General features: G+C 45.3%; 1 protein-coding gene across 2 annotated transcripts; it reads right to left on the bottom strand.

The window, feature by feature from the left end:
• Positions 1 to 224: 224 nt before the first annotated feature.
• On the bottom strand, positions 225 to 19,188 carry LOC110534479 (vascular endothelial growth factor receptor 2). Of its 2 annotated transcripts, XM_036942515.1 has the most exons (7): positions 18,985 to 19,188; positions 10,890 to 11,011; positions 10,343 to 10,547; positions 7,717 to 7,862; positions 6,114 to 6,258; positions 4,959 to 5,112; positions 225 to 1,093 (listed from the first exon to the last, which is right to left on the bottom strand). In XM_036942515.1, the coding sequence occupies exons 1-7, from the start codon at positions 19,040 to 19,042 to the stop codon at positions 1,006 to 1,008; spliced, it is 918 nt and encodes a 305-aa protein (XP_036798410.1). In that variant the 5' UTR covers positions 19,043 to 19,188; the 3' UTR covers positions 225 to 1,005. The 2 variants fall into 2 exon arrangements, with proteins under 2 accessions (XP_036798410.1, XP_036798414.1); XM_036942519.1 differs by lacking the exon at positions 4,959 to 5,112.
• Positions 19,189 to 19,377: the final 189 nt, after the last annotated feature.

The raw sequence follows: 19,377 nt of genomic DNA on the forward strand, positions 1-19,377 counted from the left end.
GCGTGTGTGAGGTGCAGTAAAGGTCAGCTGTAGAGGAAGGCCTTGCAGAATGGATAGGAAGTGGAGGGAACTGAGGTTACAGAGAGGATAGGAGGTCAAGAGGCCATTGGATTTACTGTATGTGTTCAAGCTTGTACCAGCATCCAGCTTTCACAGCATTGTCAATACTCCTCCCCCTCTCGATATGTCCTACATTTAAATCAATGATAAAAGACACTGGGGAATTACTATTAGAATGTCTCAAAGGTACTTTATATCATGAATATTAAAAGTACAGGAAATACAGCAAATAGATAGCTCTGAGGGTAATGTTTGAAAGTGCTTTAGTTGTCATTGGAATATAGAGATAGAAAATAATCTACAAGTGTACATCTTGTCTGTATACTTTGAAGTGCATCACCACTAGTATGCTACATAAGGTTATACATTTCCTTGAGAGAAAAAATCCACACCAATATTCTACACCACGTAAAAGCATTGAGGGGAAAAGGCACATTTGTGATACAGCAGTCACATCATACTTGCAACGTAAGAGACATTCCTTTTTGTGAGCCCAAGGCTGCAAAAGTGGTGGTGGTGGTGAGCAGTTTATCTCAAGGTAACCTCCTGAAACCGGTCTGCAGCTGCTCAGGGTTCACACAGTACAAAAGACTCCTCCCCCTCGCCTTGCCTCAGATAAGAAAGTGAATGTCAATTTTGCAGGTTGCGAAATCAATAAAGAGAAAATTGCACACCTTTTGTTCAAGAACACTTCAGCCAACCCCGCTGGAAGCAAACCACCCCAGTAAAACAATCATTTGTCTCCCTCCTCTTACACGCAGCCAGCCTTTGATAATAGCTTCGATTTTACTCTGCATCCTGGCTCACTGCAACTCTGCATCCATAACCCAGGCACCTCTCCTCCCACCTCAACATCTTCCCTCCTTCCTATTCCTCACTCCCTTGCCCCCTTTACCATCTTTCTCCATTTGTTCCCCTACTTCTCTTCTCCATCTCTTGGCGCGGTCACACCAGTGGTTGTTTGTCTCCACTGGTAGAGGCCAGAGACTCCACACTGGCTGTGTAGATGGGCTTCTTCTGAGAGTGGTCATCACTGGAGGTAGAGAGAGGAGGAGGAGAGAAAGAGTGAGTTGCACCATTATGTGTAAATGGACTGCCCAGAGACCCACAGAGGAGAGAAAGATAGAGAGTTGCACCATTATGTGTAAATGGACTGCTCAGAGAACCACAGAGGAGAGAAAGATAGAGAGTTGCACCATTATGTGTAAGTGGACTGCTCAGAGAACCACAGAGGAGAGAAAGATAGAGAGTTGCACCATTATGTGTAAATTGACTGCTCAGAGAACCACAGAGGAGAGAAAGATAGAGAGTTGCACCATTATGTGTAAATGGACTGCCCAGAGAACCACAGAGGAGAGAAAGATAGAGAGTTGCACCATTATGTGTAAATGGACTGCTCAGAGAACCACAGAGGAGAGAAATACAAGTAAAAGAGAAGAAATAGACTGCCAACCAGTAATCTACAGAATATACTGTAGGTCAAACACACAGATGTAGAGAGCAACCTAACCTCAATAGCTTCCATATATAGGACAGAATACCTATTACAGCAAGCATGTACTGTACTCTGATATGAGGTTGACCAACATAAGTTGTGGGTCACAATGTGTCTGATTACTGTGTATTTATTATGATTTTAACAGTACATACTATATGACCACAGTATCCTTACATGTTTTGCAAGAGTCTGGTGAAAACACATCCACATGAAAAAAATACTATAGTATAAATACTATAGTATGCATTGCAGTGATTTTGAGGACTACAGTCTGCAAAACACTACAGTGAATACTGTAGTACTTAGTAGAAGTATACTGTAGTATCTACTGTTAACTCTATCTACAGTATAAATACAGTAGTTAAACAAAACGTGGAGTATATACTACAGTAATTAATCTAGTGTTTTTGTAGACTGCGGTATAATGTAGTATTTACTGTAGTGTTTTTGCAGACATTACTGTAGTGTCCACTATAGTGTTTGGTTTTATTATATTTTACATAGAAGTGGAGGCTTTCACTTAGAAGAAACCTACTAGAGAACCTGTAAGTAGGTAGGACTGGGGTCTGAACGTCAGCTCTTTTCTCTAACCTGTAAGTAGGTAGGACTGGGGTCTGAACGTCAGCTCTTTTCTCTGACCTGTAAGTAGGTAGGACTGGGGTCTGAACGTCAGCTCTTTTCTCTAACCTGTAAGTAGGTAGGACTGGGGTCTGAACGTCAGCTCTTTTCTCTAACCTGTAAGTAGGTAGGACTGGGGTCTGAACGTCAGCTCTTTTCTCTAACCTGTAAGTAGGTAGGACTGGGGTCTGAACGTCAGCTCTTTTCTCTAACCTGTAAGTAGGTAGGACTGGGGTCTGAACGTCAGCTCTTTTCTCTGACCTGTAAGTAGGTAGGACTGGGGTCTGAACGTCAGCTCTTTTCTCTAACCTGTAAGTAGGTAGGACTGGGGTCTGAACGTCAGCTCTTTTCTCTAACCTGTAAGTAGGTAGGACTGGGGTCTGAACGTCAGCTCTTTTCTCTAACCTGTAAGTAGGTAGGACTGGGGTCTGAACGTCAGCTCTTTTCTCTGACCTGTAAGTAGGTAGGACTGGGGTCTGAACGTCAGCTCTTTTCTCTAACCTGTAAGTAGGTAGGACTGGGGTCTGAACGTCAGCTCTTTTCTCTAACCTGTAAGTAGGTAGGACTGGGGTCTGAACGTCAGCTCTTTTCTCTAACCTGTAAGTAGGTAGGACTGGGGTCTGAACGTCAGCTCTTTTCTCTGACCTGTAAGTAGGTAGGACTGGGGTCTGAACGTCAGCTCTTTTCTCTGACCTGTAAGTAGGTAGGACTGGGGTCTGAACGTCAGCTCTTTTCTCTAACCTGTAAGTAGGTAGGACTGGGGTCTGAACGTCAGCTCTTTTCTCTAACCTGTAAGTAGGTAGGACTGGGGTCTGAACGTCAGCTCTTTTCTCTGACCTGTAAGTAGGTAGGACTGGGGTCTGAACGTCAGCTCTTTTCTCTAACCTGTAAGTAGGTAGGACTGGGGTCTGAACGTCAGCTCTTTTCTCTAACCTGTAAGTAGGTAGGACTGGGGTCTGAACGTCAGCTCTTTTCTCTAACCTGTAAGTAGGTAGGACTGGGGTCTGAACGTCAGCTCTTTTCTCTAACCTGTAAGTAGGTAGGACTGGGGTCTGAACGTCAGCTCTTTTCTCTAACCTGTAAGCAGGTAGGACTGGGGTCTGAACGTCAGCTCTTTTCTCTAACCTGTAAGTAGGTAGGACTGGGGTCTGAACGTCAGCTCTTTTCTCTAACCTGTAAGTAGGTAGGACTGGGGTCTGAACGTCAGCTCTTTTCTCTAACCTGTAAGCAGGTAGGACTGGGGTCTGAACGTCAGCTCTTTTCTCTAACCTGTAAGTAGGTAGGACTGGGGTCTGAACATCAGCTCTTTTCTCTGACCTGTAAGTAGGTAGGACTGGGGTCTGAACGTCAGCTCTTTTCTCTAACCTGTAAGTAGGTAGGACTGGGGTCTGAACGTCAGCTCTTTTCTCTAACCTGTAAGTAGGTAGGACTGGGGTCTGAACGTCAGCTCTTTTCTCTGACCTGTAAGTAGGTAGGACTGGGGTCTGAACGTCAGCTCTTTTCTCTAACCTGTAAGTAGGTAGGACTGGGGTCTGAACGTCAGCTCTTTTCTCTGACCTGTAAGTAGGTAGGACTGGGGTCTGAACGTCAGCTCTTTTCTCTAACCTGTAAGTAGGTAGGACTGGGGTCTGAACGTCAGCTCTTTTCTCTGACCTGTAAGTAGGTAGGACTGGGGTCTGAACGTCAGCTCTTTTCTCTGACCTGTAAGTAGGTAGGACTGGGGTCTGAACGTCAGCTCTTTTCTCTGACCTGTAAGTAGGTAGGACTGGGGTCTGAACGTCAGCTCTTTTCTCTGACCTGTAAGTAGGTAGGACTGGGGTCTGAACGTCAGCTCTTTTCTCTAACCTGTAAGTAGGTAGGACTGGGGTCTGAACGTCAGCTCTTTTCTCTAACCTGTAAGCAGGTAGGACTGGGGTCTGAACGTCAGCTCTTTTCTCTAACCTGTAAGTAGGTAGGACTGGGGTCTGAACGTCAGCTCTTTTCTCTGACCTGTAAGTAGGTAGGACTGGGGTCTGAACGTCAGCTCTTTTCTCTGACCTGTAAGTAGGTAGGACTGGGGTCTGAACGTCAGCTCTTTTCTCTAACCTGTAAGTAGGTAGGACTGGGGTCTGAACGTCAGCTCTTTTCTCTAACCTGTAAGTAGGTAGGACTGGGGTCTGAACGTCAGCTCTTTTCTCTAACCTGTATGGAACACAATATATGGTCTATACTTGGCATGTAGGTTTTTTACTTATAGGTGGCACAAATTGGGATAGGGGAATGGGTAGGGAATATGCTAATTAAATATTGTAGTATTTACTTTAGTTTTAAAAAGTGTTGTGTTTTTTACGGACATTACTGTAGCATTTACTATAGTATTCTACAAAATACTACACATGATTGAGGGATACTACAGTGTGTAGTGTAGTATTCTACAGTATACCACAGAATTCTATAGTAAGTACTGTAGTATTTTATAATAAATTGTAGTATTATTTCATGTGGGCAGGGAAGAGATCAGTCAGCGACTGAGTCTAGCTGGTCACCGCCACTGGGACATAGCGGTCTACAAGAACACTAACACACACAGTAAATCCACCTTAGCCTTGGTACTATCGTAAGAGTCAGAGTGAAATATAAGGCAATAGATATAATATATTGGCCTGGCTATAATCTGGGATAAATGGAAGAGGGGAGGGGAAGGAGATAAGAGAACGGAGGGGGCACCACACACACACACACACACACACACACAGAGAGAGAGAGGTGAGGAGGGCACTGTGCCACAGAGCTCAGCACTCACATGGGTCCCTTGGTGCTCTTGGCCTGCTTGGCCCTGCGGACCAAGAAGACGGTGATAGACAGGATGAGCACCAGGAGAACCGCCCCCGCCACGGAGGTCATCAACACCAGGTTGGTGGAGTCGTACCAGGCTTGGTTGAGACGGCCGTTGGTGGCTGCAGGCCGGAGAGTCAGACACACTACAGGCTTTAATAGCGGATGATTCACAGACAGATTATTTTGTTAGCCTAGCTCAACACTGTCCATGTTGTCGTGTATCCAACTCTACTGGATAAAATGGTTATAATCTGACCCTGCTGGTCATCTATGAAAGTTTGAATGTCTTGAAAAACGATCTGGCCTTAATGGCCACATGCATCTCCACCCGGTACAGCCAGAAGAGCCTGATTCCTCTCTAGGTTTCTTCCTAGGTTCCTGCTTTTTAGGGAGTTTTTCCTAGCCTCTGTGCTACTTCATCTGCATAGCTTGCTCTCTGCGGTTTTAGGCTGGGTGTCTGTAAAGCACTGTGACAACTGCTGATGTAAAAAGGGCTGTATTAAATACATTTGATTGTTTGAAAATAGTGTAAAATGAAGAGCAAATGATTGTTTACTTTGATTATTCACTTTGATTATTCACTTCCCCTTCATACTGAAGCAGTGTCTTCACTGTTATAATTGACATGCATCCAGTTTGATTGGCGCAACTGATTTGGAGGATAGATAATTGAAACGATTGTAATCGCAATGATTAAAATTGACACTATATTGGCGATATGATCGTGTGGAAAAACCCGTGACCATTAATGATGCGTAATCATCTCGCAGGTTGCTGATAAAAAATGAACAATGATCAGTATGATAAATTGGATTAGCTGTAACGTAATGAGTCCTCTTCTTCAGTGACATATTTAGTGTCCTAAGACACGTCCTCTGCAGTGGCCAGTTCCTCTCCTCCATCACATAGCCGTAAGACCCTCGCCTTCACGGGAGCCTCTCGCTTGACACTCCCCTGTACCCCTCCTCTACATATGTGCATTGGCCCTAACATCTGTACCTCTCACCCTCCCTCTTGTCCTTCCTGCATTCTAACCACTACACATAATGTCCCTCTTCATAATCCCTGACCCCCGTAGTACCCCCCCCCCCCCCTTCCTAACCCCTGACCCTCTACCTACCTGTCAGCACAGTTATGGAGATGGTGCTGCTCTTCTTCAGGCTGGACAGGGTGGGATGCTCAGCCATGCAGGTGTAGTCTCCACCATCCTCCATCCTCACATTCTTCAGCCTCAGCTTGGAGGAGGGCACGATCCAGTCCTCTCCCTGTTAGAGGGAAGGATGGTGGGTGAGAGAGAGAGAGGAGAGAGAGAGAGAGAGAGAGAGAGAGAGAGAGAGGGAGGGGTGCGAATGGAGGAGAAAGCGAGCGAACGAGTCAAGAAAACGTTTCTCAGTGGAGTTACAGTATGCGTGTCCCTTTGAGAGAAGCGATAAACTCCCGGACAAGGTGTATTTACCTGAACAGTAATCCCACTGAATAAATTCCACATAAACCCCATTCACTGACCTAGATGTGGAAATCAGCAAAGAATAGCACGGAAACACTGTTAACAACACATAATGAGAAAACGGGAGGCACAGTGGACACAGAACTAGCTGCTGGGCTATTATTAAGAGGGAGAGTTAGACACAGTAGGGGAGAAATAATAGGAGAAACAGAATAGAAACAAACCAAAAAAAATACATTACACCATACAAATGATTTGGCTCCTGGGATCTCCCATTTTCCTGCCAAGAAAGTACATTTCAATTTGAATGAGGGGCTGAATTAAGAGGATTTCCAGGAAAGACCAGGTTTGGCCAAAACAGCATTCTGTATGCAAATCCACTGGCTCAGATGCTTCTAGCCTCCTGCCTGCCTCCCATTGGCATTACTAGAGACCAGGACTGTGCAGTCAGTCAGCTGCTGTCCATCAAATGGCCCATACTGTTTGTTTCTCTGCCCCCATAATTCCTCCCATCCCCATCTTTGAATAATTTCTACCACCTCATTAAACTATTAATCCTCTGAGTGGACAAGCTGCTCTCCAGAAAGAGGAGGGCCCAAACCAGGGAATAACATGAATACTGAGCACCTCTTATGGTGCTGAGAGAGAAAGAGGAGACATAGATGTATAAACAGTTATGCAAATAGTTATGAATGTGTGGACAGAACAGTTCAAAAGGTAGATGGAGGATATTCACAGTGATGGATATTGGAGGGTGGAGGGGTATTCTTTCTAAAGACATTCACATTCAGAAAAATGTATTAAAATGAGGACTAAGTTGATTTTAAAGGTGTGAAATTGCATCAAGTCTGAAATAGTGGACCCACAATGTGCTGAAGTAGTGATACCTTATTTTACCACTAGGGAGCAGCAAATCAATTCACCAAGGTCTTATTGTTGCCTGCATGGCCATTCGGAGTTTGACATTTAGCATTGAGAGGTCTTAATTCCCCTGGGTATTTGGTTTGTGGCTTTGGTAACAGCAAGTTGAATAATTCAACAATGGTTAACTGAACATTGAAAAATCATTAGGAATCTATCAACAGATTGGCTTTCAGGTTGCCACTTGTCTAGACCTCATTAAACTATTAATCCTCTGAGTGGACAAGCTGCTCTCCAGAAAGAGGAGGGCCCAAACCAGGGTATAACATGAATACTGAGCACCTCTTATGGTGCTGAGAGAGAAAGAGGAGCGGGACAGAGAGTGAGAGATCGAGCGATAGAAGGCCAAACTCACATATTTCTGCCAGAAGTATTGTGGTGCCTCAGAGGCTGTGGTGGAGCACTCCACCTCTACGTCTTCGCCTAGTGTCACAAGCAGGTTTTCCTTGATGAACTTCCGGCTGGAGGAGGACACATCGTACACAGACAGCTCACGCATGTCTGAACAGGGGATCAGAAACACAGCAGGTTCAGGCAGAAATCAAGAAGAATGCATGTGTGATGGTTTTAAGAGGTTTGAGTGTGTGTGTGCAGCTGTGCACACAGTGTACAAACATGCATAGACATCAGTCAACAGAGTCATATCCTTGAGTATTCTGCAGTATCGTGCCTCAAATCCTCTACAAATTGCCCATGAGGGAACAATCAGATAATGGTAATTGCCTTCATCTTCCTAAGTCCTAACAATGGTGCACTGTGGAGTGTGAAGGTTCATTTTCTCCCTCTCTACGTCAACGGAACCATCTCCATGTGCCTTGGGCTCTCTCCTTCTGTCCCATTCCCCATTATCGATTGCTCCACGGGCAAAGAAGCCTATCAAAAGACATGACGGACGATATGATCGCCCCTGTAGCGCAAGGGAAAATAGGCCTCACGCTATGACCACCCTTTCATGTGCCTTGTACAGTACAATATGTCTCTTCTTCTGGTTATTTGTATTTCTATTCCCCTGTGAATTTCCATTTCTGGAACATTGTTTTTGAAAACAATGAGGAGAATGGATATACTGTACGGTGGAGTGGATAGCAGGCGCTCCTCCTGGAGAGCTACAACTGGGTGTGCAGGGGTTTGTTCCAGCACTACACTTACCCTCCGGATTCAGCTAATCAAGGTTCTGGGGAGCAGCGGATACAAATCAGGTGTATTAAAGCAGGGTTGTACTAAAAGCCTGCATGCCCAGCAGCTCTCCAGGAGGTTTGGTCTTTCCTGCTGTGCCGACTTATTGGCCATCGCGCCATTTTAAAAACAACAAACAAAAAAAAACAGCTGTTACAGACATGCATGTGACTACAGTGCCTTGCAAAAGTATTCTGCCCCCTTGAACTTTGCGACCTTTCGCCACATTTCAGGCTTCAAACATAAAGATATAAAACTGTATTTTTTTGTGAAGAATCAACAACAAGTGGGACACAATCATGAAGTGGAACGACATTTATTGGATATTTCAAACTTTTTTAACAAATCAAAAACTGAAAAATTGGGCGTGCTAAATTATTCAGCCCCTTTACTTTCAGTGCAGCAAACTCTCTCCAGAAGTTCAGTGAGGATCTCTGAATGATCCAATGTTGACCTAAATGACTAATGATGATAAATACAATCCACCTGTGTGTAATCAAGTCTCCATATAAATGCACCTGCACTGTGATAGTCTCAGAGGTCCGTTAAAAGCGCAGAGAGCATCATGAAGAACAAGGAACACACCAGGCAGGTCCGAGATACTGCTGTGAAGAAGTTTAAAGCCGGATTTGGATACAAAAATATTTCCCAAGCTTTAAAACATCCCAAGGAGCACTGTGCAAGCGATAATATTGAAATGGAAGGAGTATCAGACCACTGCAAATCTACCAAGACCTGGCCGTCCCTCTAAACTTTCAGCTCATACAAGGAGAAGACTGATCAGAGATGCAGCCAAGAGGCCCATGATCACTCTGGATGAACTGCAGAGATCTACAGCTGAGGTGGGAGACTCTGTCCATAGGACAACAATCAGTCGTATATTGCACAAATCTGGCCTTTATGGAAGAGTGGCAAGAAGAAAGCCATTTCTTAAAGATATCCATTAAAAGTGTTGTTTAAAATTTGCCACAAGCCACCTGGGAGACACACCAAACATGTGGAAGAAGGTGCTCTGGTCAGATGAAACCAAAATGGAACTTTTTGGCAACAATGCAAAACGTTATGTTTGGCGTAAAAGCAACACAGCTGAACACACCATCCCCACTGTCAAACATGGTGGTGGCAGCATCATGGTTTGGGCCTGCTTTTCTTCAGCAGGGACAGGGAAGATGGTTAAAATTGATGGGAAGATGGATGGAGCCAAATACAGGACCATTCTGGAAGAAAACCTGATGGAGTCTGCAAAAGACCTGAGACTGGGACGGAGATTTGTCTTCCAACAAGACAATGATCCAAAACATAATGCAAAATCTACAATGGAATGGTTCAAAAATAAACATATCAAGGTGTTAGAATGGCCAAGTCAAAGTCCAGACCTGATTCCAATCGAGAATCTGTGGAAAGAACTGAAAACTGCTGTTCACAAATGCTCTCCATCCAACCTCACTGAGCTCGAGCTGTTTTGCAAGGAGGAATGGGAAAAAATGTCAGTCTCTCGATGTGCAAAACTGATAGAGACATACCCCAAGCGACTTACAGCTGTAATCGCAGCAAAAGGTGGCGCTACAAAGTATTAACTTAAGGGGGCTGAATAATTTAGCAGTTTTTGATTTGTTAAAAAAGTTTGAAATATCCAATAAATGTCGTTCCACTTCATGATTGTGTCCCACTTGTTGTTGATTCTTCACAAAAAAATACAGTTTTATATCTTTATGTTTGAAGCCTGAAATGTGGCAAAAGGTCGCAAAGTTCAAGGGGGGCGAATACTTTCGCAAGGCACTGTATATAGCCCACCCCATACTCACAGTTGATGGTGATAGCCAGGGGCTGGGAGGAGTTGTCGGTTGCCGTGGCGTTGTCTGCGACACAGCGGTAGAGTCCCTGGTGGAAGTAGCTGTGGATGCTGCGGATGGACAGAAGCAGTTGGCTCGCCTCACGCCTCAAGATAACATCAGGGATACATCGGCGGTACATGGGCTCCTCCTCCAGCCGATACCACTTATTCATGTACTGATGAAGAGTAGGAGAGAGAGGAACAGTGAGAGAGAGAAACAGAGATTTACCTCATCTGCAAACAGCAGTCATATGCGGGACTGGCACAGTGATATGAGTAGTAGTGAGAATGATTACCTTCTTGGTCTGCAAACATTGGTAATTTTATATACAATAAAAATGATCAAGCTGAGCCCTGTTGACATAAACATACTGCACTAACTGAAGTCGAGTTCAAGTCATGTTTCGATAAGTGTAGAACCTCAACACGCTTTACTTCACATAGTACAGCAACAGAATTGGCAATCATATAACCCAATTAGAAGTAAAGTCAGAGGTAGAAGTAGCCTGTGTCCTGACCTTGGAAAACTTCTCAAAGTGGACTTGGCTGGTGTTGAGCTCTGAGTCAGAAAGCAGACATTCCAGGGTGACTTCATCGTTCTCCAGAACAGGCTTGTCTGGTCCCTTTATGACCAGGGCCGCTAGACAGCACAGAAGAAGACAACAAGGACCAAATCAACACCATCATCATACACTTTAGTTGTTGTTTAGCTAATCTCGTCCCATGGGTGGTAGTAGACAAAATTAATGTTTAGCCCACCTATTTCTAGAGTCATTCCAGTGGGGTTTCTTTGTTGAGAAGTATTTTGATACACTTCAGTGGATGGGCTGGTGCACCTAACATTAGGCCACATATAGGGCATTAGACTGGGCTGGTGCACCTAACAATTAGGCCACATATAGGGCATTAGACTGGGCTGGTGCCCCTAACATTAGGCCACATATAGGGCATTAGACTGGGCTGGTGCAACTAACATTAGGCCACATATAGGGCATTAGACTGGGCTGGTGCACCTAACAATTAGGCCACATATAGGGCATTAGACTGGGCTGGTGCCCCTAACATTAGGCCACATATAGGGCATTAGACTGGGCTGGTGCCCCTAACATTAGGCCACATATAGGGCATTAGACTGGGCTGGTGCACCTAACATTAGGCCACATATAGGGCATTAGACTGGGCTGGTGCACCTAACATTAGGCCACATATAGGGCATTAGACTGGGCTGGTGCACCTAACATTAGGCCACATATAGGGCATTAGACTGGGCTGGTGCCCCTAACAATTAGGCCACATATAGGGCATTAGACTGGGCTGGTGCCCCTAACAATTAGGCCACATATAGGGCATTAGACTGGGCTGGTGCCCCTAACATTAGGCCACATATAGGGCATTAGACTGGGCTGGTGCCCCTAACATTAGGCCACATATAGGGCATTAGACTGGGCTGGTGCACCTAACATTAGGCCACATATAGGGCATTAGACTGGGCTGGTGAAACTAACATTAGGCCACATATAGGGCATTAGACTGGGCTGGTGCCCCTAACATTAGGCCACATATAGGGCATTAGACTGGGCTGGTGCCCCTAACATTAGGCCACATATAGGGCATTAGACTGGGCTGGTGCCCCTAACATTAGGCCACATATAGGGCATTAGACTGGGCTGGTGCACCTAACATTAGGCCACATATAGGGCATTAGACTGGGCTGGTGAAACTAACATTAGGCCACATATAGGGCATTAGACTGGGCTGGTGCCCCTAACATTAGGCCACATATAGGGCATTAGACTGGGCTGGTGCACCTAACATTAGGCCATATATAGGGCATTAGACTGGGCTGGTGAAACTAACATTAGGCCACATATAGGGCATTAGACTGGGCTGGTGCCCCTAACATTAGGCCACATATAGGGCATTAGACTGGGCTGGTGAAACTAACATTAGGCCACATATAGGGCATTAGACTGGGCTGGTGCCCCTAACATTAGGCCACATATAGGGCATTAGACTGGGCTGGTGCCCTTAACATTAGGCCACATATAGGGCATTAGACTGGGCTGGTGCACCTAACATTAGGCCACATATAGGGCATTAGACTGGGCTGGTGAAACTAACATTAGGCCACATATAGGGCATTAGACTGGGCTGGTGCCCCTAACATTAGGCCACATATAGGGCATTAGACTGGGCTGGTGAAACTAACATTAGGCCACATATAGGGCATTAGACTGGGCTGGTGCACCTAACATTAGGCCACATATAGGGCATTAGACTGGGCTGGTGCACCTAACATTAGGCCACATATAGGGCATTAGACTGGGCTGGTGCACCTATCATTAGGCCACATATAGGGCATTAGACTGGGCTGGTGCCCCTAACATTAGGCCACATATAGGGCATTAGACTGGGCTGGTGAAACTAACATTAGGCCACATATAGGGCATTAGACTGGGCTGGTGCCCCTAACATTAGGCCACATATAGGGCATTAGACTGGGCTGGTGCCCCTAACATTAGGCCACATATAGGGCATTAGACTGGGCTGGTGCCCCTAACATTAGGCCACATATAGGGCATTAGACTGGGCTGGTGCACCTAACATTAGGCCACATATAGGGCATTAGACTGGGCTGGTGCCCCTAACATTAGGCCACATATAGGGCATTAGACTGGGCTGGTGCCCCTAACATTAGGCCACATATAGGGCATTAGACTGGGCTGGTGCACCTAACATTAGGCCACATATAGGGCATTAGACTGGGCTGGTGAAACTAACATTAGGCCATATATAGGGCATTAGACTGGGCTGGTGAAACTAACATTAGGCCACATATAGGGCATTAGACTGGGCTGGTGCCCCTAACATTAGGCCACATATAGGGCATTAGACTGGGCTGGTGCCCCTAACATTAGGCCACATATAGGGCATTAGACTGGGCTGGTGCCCCTAACATTAGGCCACATATAGGGCATTAGACTGGGCTGGTGCCCCTAACATTAGGCCACATATAGGGCATTAGACTGGGCTGGTGCCCCTAACATTAGGCCACATAGGGCATTAGACTGGGCTGGTGCCCCTAACATTAGGCCACATATAGGGCATTAGACTGGGCTGGTGCCCCTAACATTAGGCCACATATAGGGCATTAGACTGGGCTGGTGCCCCTAACATTAGGCCACATAGGGCATTAGACTGGGCTGGTGCCCCTAACATTAGGCCACATATAGGGCATTAGACTGGGCTGGTGCCCCTAACATTAGGCCACATATAGGGCATTAGACTGGGCTGGTGCACCTAACATTAGGCCACATATAGGGCATTAGACTGGGCTGGTGCACCTAACATTAGGCCACATATAGGGCATTAGACTGGGCTGGTGCCCCTAACATTAGGCCACATATAGGGCATTAGACTGGGCTGGTGCCCCTAACATTAGGCCACATATAGGGCATTAGACTGGGCTGGTGCCCCTAACATTAGGCCACATATAGGGCATTAGACTGGGCTGGTGCCCCTAACATTAGGCCACATATAGGGCATTAGACTGGGCTGGTGCCCCTAACATTAGGCCACATATAGGGCATTAGACTGGGCTGGTGCCCCTAACATTAGGCCACATATAGGGCATTAGACTGGGCTGGTGCCCCTAACATTAGGCCACATATAGGGCATTAGACTGGGCTGGTGCCCCTAACATTAGGCCACATATAGGGCATTAGACTGGGCTGGTGCCCCTAACATTAGGCCACATATAGGGCATTAGACTGGGCTGGTGCCCCTAACATTAGGCCACATATAGGGCATTAGACTGGGCTGGTGCCCCTAACATTAGGCCACATATAGGGCATTAGACTGGGCTGGTGCCCCTAACATTAGGCCACATATAGGGCATTAGACTGGGCTGGTGCCCCTAACATTAGGCCACATATAGGGCATTAGACTGGGCTGGTGCACCTAACATTAGGCCACATATAGGGCATTAGACTGGGCTGGTGCCCCTAACATTAGGCCACATATAGGGCATTAGACTGGGCTGGTGCACCTAACATTAGGCCACATATAGGGCATTAGACTGGGCTGGTGCACCTAACATTAGGCCACATATAGGGCATTAGACTGGGCTGGTGCCCCTAACATTAGGCCACATATAGGGCATTAGACTGGGCTGGTGCACCTAACATTAGGCCACATATAGGGCATTAGACTGGGCTGGTGCCCCTAACATTAGGCCACATATAGGGCATTAGACTGGGCTGGTGCCCCTAACATTAGGCCACATAGGGCATTAGACTGGGCTGGTGCCCCTAACATTAGGCCACATATAGGGCATTAGACTGGGCTGGTGCCCCTAACATTAGGCCACATATAGGGCATTAGACTGGGCTGGTGCCCCTAACATTAGGCCACATAGGGCATTAGACTGGGCTGGTGCCCCTAACATTAGGCCACATATAGGGCATTAGACTGGGCTGGTGCCCCTAACATTAGGCCACATATAGGGCATTAGACTGGGCTGGTGCACCTAACATTAGGCCACATATAGGGCATTAGACTGGGCTGGTGCACCTAACATTAGGCCACATATAGGGCATTAGACTGGGCTGGTGCCCCTAACATTAGGCCACATATAGGGCATTAGACTGGGCTGGTGCCCCTAACATTAGGCCACATATAGGGCATTAGACTGGGCTGGTGCCCCTAACATTAGGCCACATATAGGGCATTAGACTGGGCTGGTGCCCCTAACATTAGGCCACATATAGGGCATTAGACTGGGCTGGTGCCCCTAACATTAGGCCACATATAGGGCATTAGACTGGGCTGGTGCCCCTAACATTAGGCCACATATAGGGCATTAGACTGGGCTGGTGCCCCTAACATTAGGCCACATATAGGGCATTAGACTGGGCTGGTGCCCCTAACATTAGGCCACATATAGGGCATTAGACTGGGCTGGTGCCCCTAACATTAGGCCACATATAGGGCATTAGACTGGGCTGGTGCCCCTAACATTAGGCCACATATAGGGCATTAGACTGGGCTGGTGCCCCTAACATTAGGCCACATATAGGGCATTAGACTGGGCTGGTGCCCCTAACATTAGGCCACATATAGGGCATTAGACTGGGCTGGTGCCCCTAACATTAGGCCACATATAGGGCATTAGACTGGGCTGGTGCACCTAACATTAGGCCACATATAGGGCATTAGACTGGGCTGGTGCCCCTAACATTAGGCCACATATAGGGCATTAGACTGGGCTGGTGCACCTAACATTAGGCCACATATAGGGCATTAGACTGGGCTGGTGCACCTAACATTAGGCCACATATAGGGCATTAGACTGGGCTGGTGCCCCTAACATTAGGCCACATATAGGGCATTAGACTGGGCTGTTGCAGCAGCTTATTGTTTGAGTGAAAAATACAATGTTTTATTTTTATACAAGTGCTTCCTTTTCCTTCTTGTTGACTGGTTCAAACCAGGCTGGCAATTAGCCAAACACAGCCAGATGAACAACAGGTTTGTCTACTTGACTAGGAGATGCTGGTAATAAAAGGTAGATAGGAGGTCCCCTGCTGGACAAAGCGTTTTAGTGCAAAAACACATACAAACCACAAACTTGAATTACTTGAACAACACGTTGAAAGCACACCATTTCATGGGGATGACTGTGGCATTATCGATCCACACCATGGACAATGCTGAAGAAAAGCAATTGGAAACATGTTTTTAGACAGTGGCAAAAAACTAAACAGTGACTTAAATTGCTTTTCTCCACAGGCGTTGAGTCTCCAAGGTAAATCAAATCCCATGGAATTGGATTGAGGTGCAGAGATTCATGTGATTTGTCACACTTTCAATTTGTATTCAAATAATTGGCTTTTCAGGGGAGTTCCGCTCTCAATTAATAATTGAATCGATTACCCAGGCATAAACAGAGACAATATAAAAAAATATATATAAACTCAGCAAAAACAAGAAACGTCCCTTTTTCAGGACCCTGTGTCTTTCAAAGATAATTTGTAAAAATCCAAATGAATTCACAGATCTTCAATGTAAAGGGTTTAAACACTGTTTCCCATGCTTGTTCAATTAACCATAAACAATTAATGAACATGTGGAACGGTCGTTAAGACACTAACAGCTTACAGACGGTAGGCAATTAAGGTCACAGTTATGAAAACTTGGGACACTAAAGAGGCCTTTCTACTGACTCTGAATAACACCAAAAGAAAGATGCCCAGGGTCCCTGCTCATCTGCGTGAACGTGCCTTAGGCATGCTGCAAGGAGGCATGAGGACTGCAGATGTGGCCAGGGAAATACATTGCAATGTCTATACTGTGAGACGCCTAAAACAGCGCTACAGGGAAGAAGACAGCTGATCGTCCTTGCAGTGACAGACCACGTGTAACAACACCTGCACAGGATTGGTACATCTGAACATCACACCAGCGGGACAGTTACAGGATGGCAACAACAACTGCCCGAGTTACACCAGGAATGCACAATCCCTCCATCAGTGCTCAGACTGTCCGCAATAGGCTGAGAGGCTGGACTGAGGGCTTGTAGGTCTGTTGTAAGGTAGGTCCTGACCATACATCACCGGCAACAACGTCGCCTATGGGCACAAACCCACCGTCGCTGGACCAGACAGGACTGGCAAAAAGTGCTCTTCACTGATGAGTTGCGGTTTTGTCTCACCAGGGGTGATGGTCGGATTCGCGTTTATCGTGGAAGGAATGAGCCTTAACACCGAGATCTGTACTCTGGAGCGGGATCGATTTGGAGGTGGAGGGTCCGTCATGGTCTGGGGCGGTGTGTCACAGCATCATCAGACTGAGCTTGTTGTCATTGCAGGGAAGACATCCTCCTCCCTCATGTGGTACCCTTCCTGCAGGCTCATCCTGACATGACCCATCATGACAATGCCACCAGCCATACTGCTCGTTCTGTGCGTGATTTCCTGTAAGACAGGAATGTCAGTGTTCTGCCATGGCCAGCGAAGAGCCCGGATCTCAATCCCATTGAGCACGTCTGGGACCTGTTGGATCGGAGGGTGAGGGCTAGGGCCATCCCCCAAAGAAATGTCTGGGAATTTGCAGGTGCCTTGGTGGAAGAGTGGGGTAAAATCTCACAGCAAGAACTGGCAAATCTGGTGCAGTCCATGAGGAGGAGATGCACTGCAGTACTTAATGCAGCTGGTGGCCATACCAGATACTGACTGTTACTTTTGATTTTGACACCCCCCCCCCCCCCCCCCCCCCCCCCCCCCCTTAGTCATGGACACATTATACCGATTCTGTTAGTCACGTGTCTGTGGAACTTGTTCAGTTTATGTCTCCGTTTTTGAATCTTGTTATGTTCACACAAATATTTACACATGTTAAGTTTGCTGAAAATAAATGCAGTTGACAGTGAGAGGACGTCTCTTTTTTTTGCCGAGTTTACATACACATCTGCGTCACCTGATTTTACGCAGCACTTGAGATCGTTTCAGCGCGACCAAATAAACACTTGCAAAACCGAGAACAAAATAATATAATAATAATAATATAATAATATACCAACCATGATAACACACCATGTGCAGGTAATGAGATAATGAGTTCAAGTTAAATCTGAGTATAAGCCCTTATTTGATGCCAACACAGCTGATCTACAATATCTTGTCAAATAGTGGTGGAAAAAGTACCCAATTGTCATACTTGAGAAAAAGTAAAGATACCTTTATAAAAAAATTACTCAAGTAAAATAATACTTGAGTAAAAGTCTAAAAGCATTTGGTTTTAAATATACTTAAGTATCAAAAGTAAAAGTAATTGCTAAAATATACTTAAGTATCAAAAGTAAATGTAAAACTATGAATCATTTCAAATTCCTTATATTAAACAAACCGGATGGCAGTGGTGGAAAAAGTACCCAATTGTTACACTTAAGTAAAAGTATAGATACCTTAATAGAAAGTTACTCAAATAAAAGTGGAAGTCACCCAGTAAAATACTACTTGAGTAAAAGTCTAAAAGTATTTGGTTCTAAATATACTGAAGTATCAAAAGTAGAAGTATAAATCACTTCAAATTCCTTATATTAAGCAAAGCAGACGGCACCATTTTCTTGTTTTGAAAATGTACGGATAGCCAGGGGCACACTCCAACACTCAAGACATTATTTACAAACGATGCATTTGTGTTTAGTGAGTCACAGATCAGAGGCAGTAGGGATGACCAGGCATGTTCTCTTGATAAGTGAATTGGACAATTTTTCTGTCCTGCTAAGCATTCAAAATGTACTTTTGGGGGTCAGGGACAATGTATGGAGTAAAAAGTACATTATTTTCTTTAGGAAAGTAGTGAAGAAATGTTTTTTCTAAAATATAAATCGTAATGTACAGATAACCTCAAAAAACTACTTTAGTAGTACTTTCAAGTATTTTTACTTCAGTACTTTACACGACTGTTGTCAAATAAACCAACTTGAAGGACAATGCTGAACAGAGTTCACATTTGCAGTTCTATTAAAACGAATAAGCCTACATAAAATGTAAGTGCATAGAGAGAGTAGAATAAAATTCACTCAGTTAAAGTAAATAAAATTATATTTACCAATACTGCTGTGAGCATGTGCAATTACTAAAATCGCAAAGAGTATAAAACCTCTCATGTTTGTTATTGGATTCTGGGTATTGATGAGTATTCCCACTCTGCTTCACTGTCTGTATCCAAATAATGCAAATCCGTCTGACTGTCGAAAGGAACGTCTGGCACTATACTTATTGATACTGGAGGAGGCGTGGCTTCCAGGGTTGTCTTTCTTTCAAAGTTTGGAAAGTTGTAGATATTAAGTAAAAACAAGACGTGTATATATTGATAACAATGGGAGTATACGCTCCAATAACCAATCACTTGTTAGTGCGTCACTTGTCTCCGTGTGCTCAGGATGTTGATGTAGTTTCACGCAGGTCAGTGCTATACGGATCATTGGAAAGTCCCTACCCT

The sequence above is a fragment of the Oncorhynchus mykiss genome, chromosome 2 (genome assembly GCF_013265735.2).
Source record: "Oncorhynchus mykiss isolate Arlee chromosome 2, USDA_OmykA_1.1, whole genome shotgun sequence".
Classification (NCBI taxonomy): domain Eukaryota; kingdom Metazoa; phylum Chordata; class Actinopteri; order Salmoniformes; family Salmonidae; genus Oncorhynchus; species Oncorhynchus mykiss.

Excerpts from the sequence above, each read along its gene's own strand:
- LOC110534479 (XM_036942515.1), bottom strand. The coding sequence starts at position 19,042 with ATGAGAGGTTTTATACTCTTTGCGATTTTAGTAATTGCACATGCTCAC. Across the intron at positions 6,259-7,716 it reads AATACTTCTGGCAGAAATAT|GGAGAGGACTGGATCGTGCC; the intron begins GTGAGTTTGGCC and ends TCCCTCTAACAG. Across the intron at positions 1,094-4,958 it reads AAGAGCACCAAGGGACCCAT|TGATGACCACTCTCAGAAGA; the intron begins GTGAGTGCTGAG and ends CTCTACCTCCAG.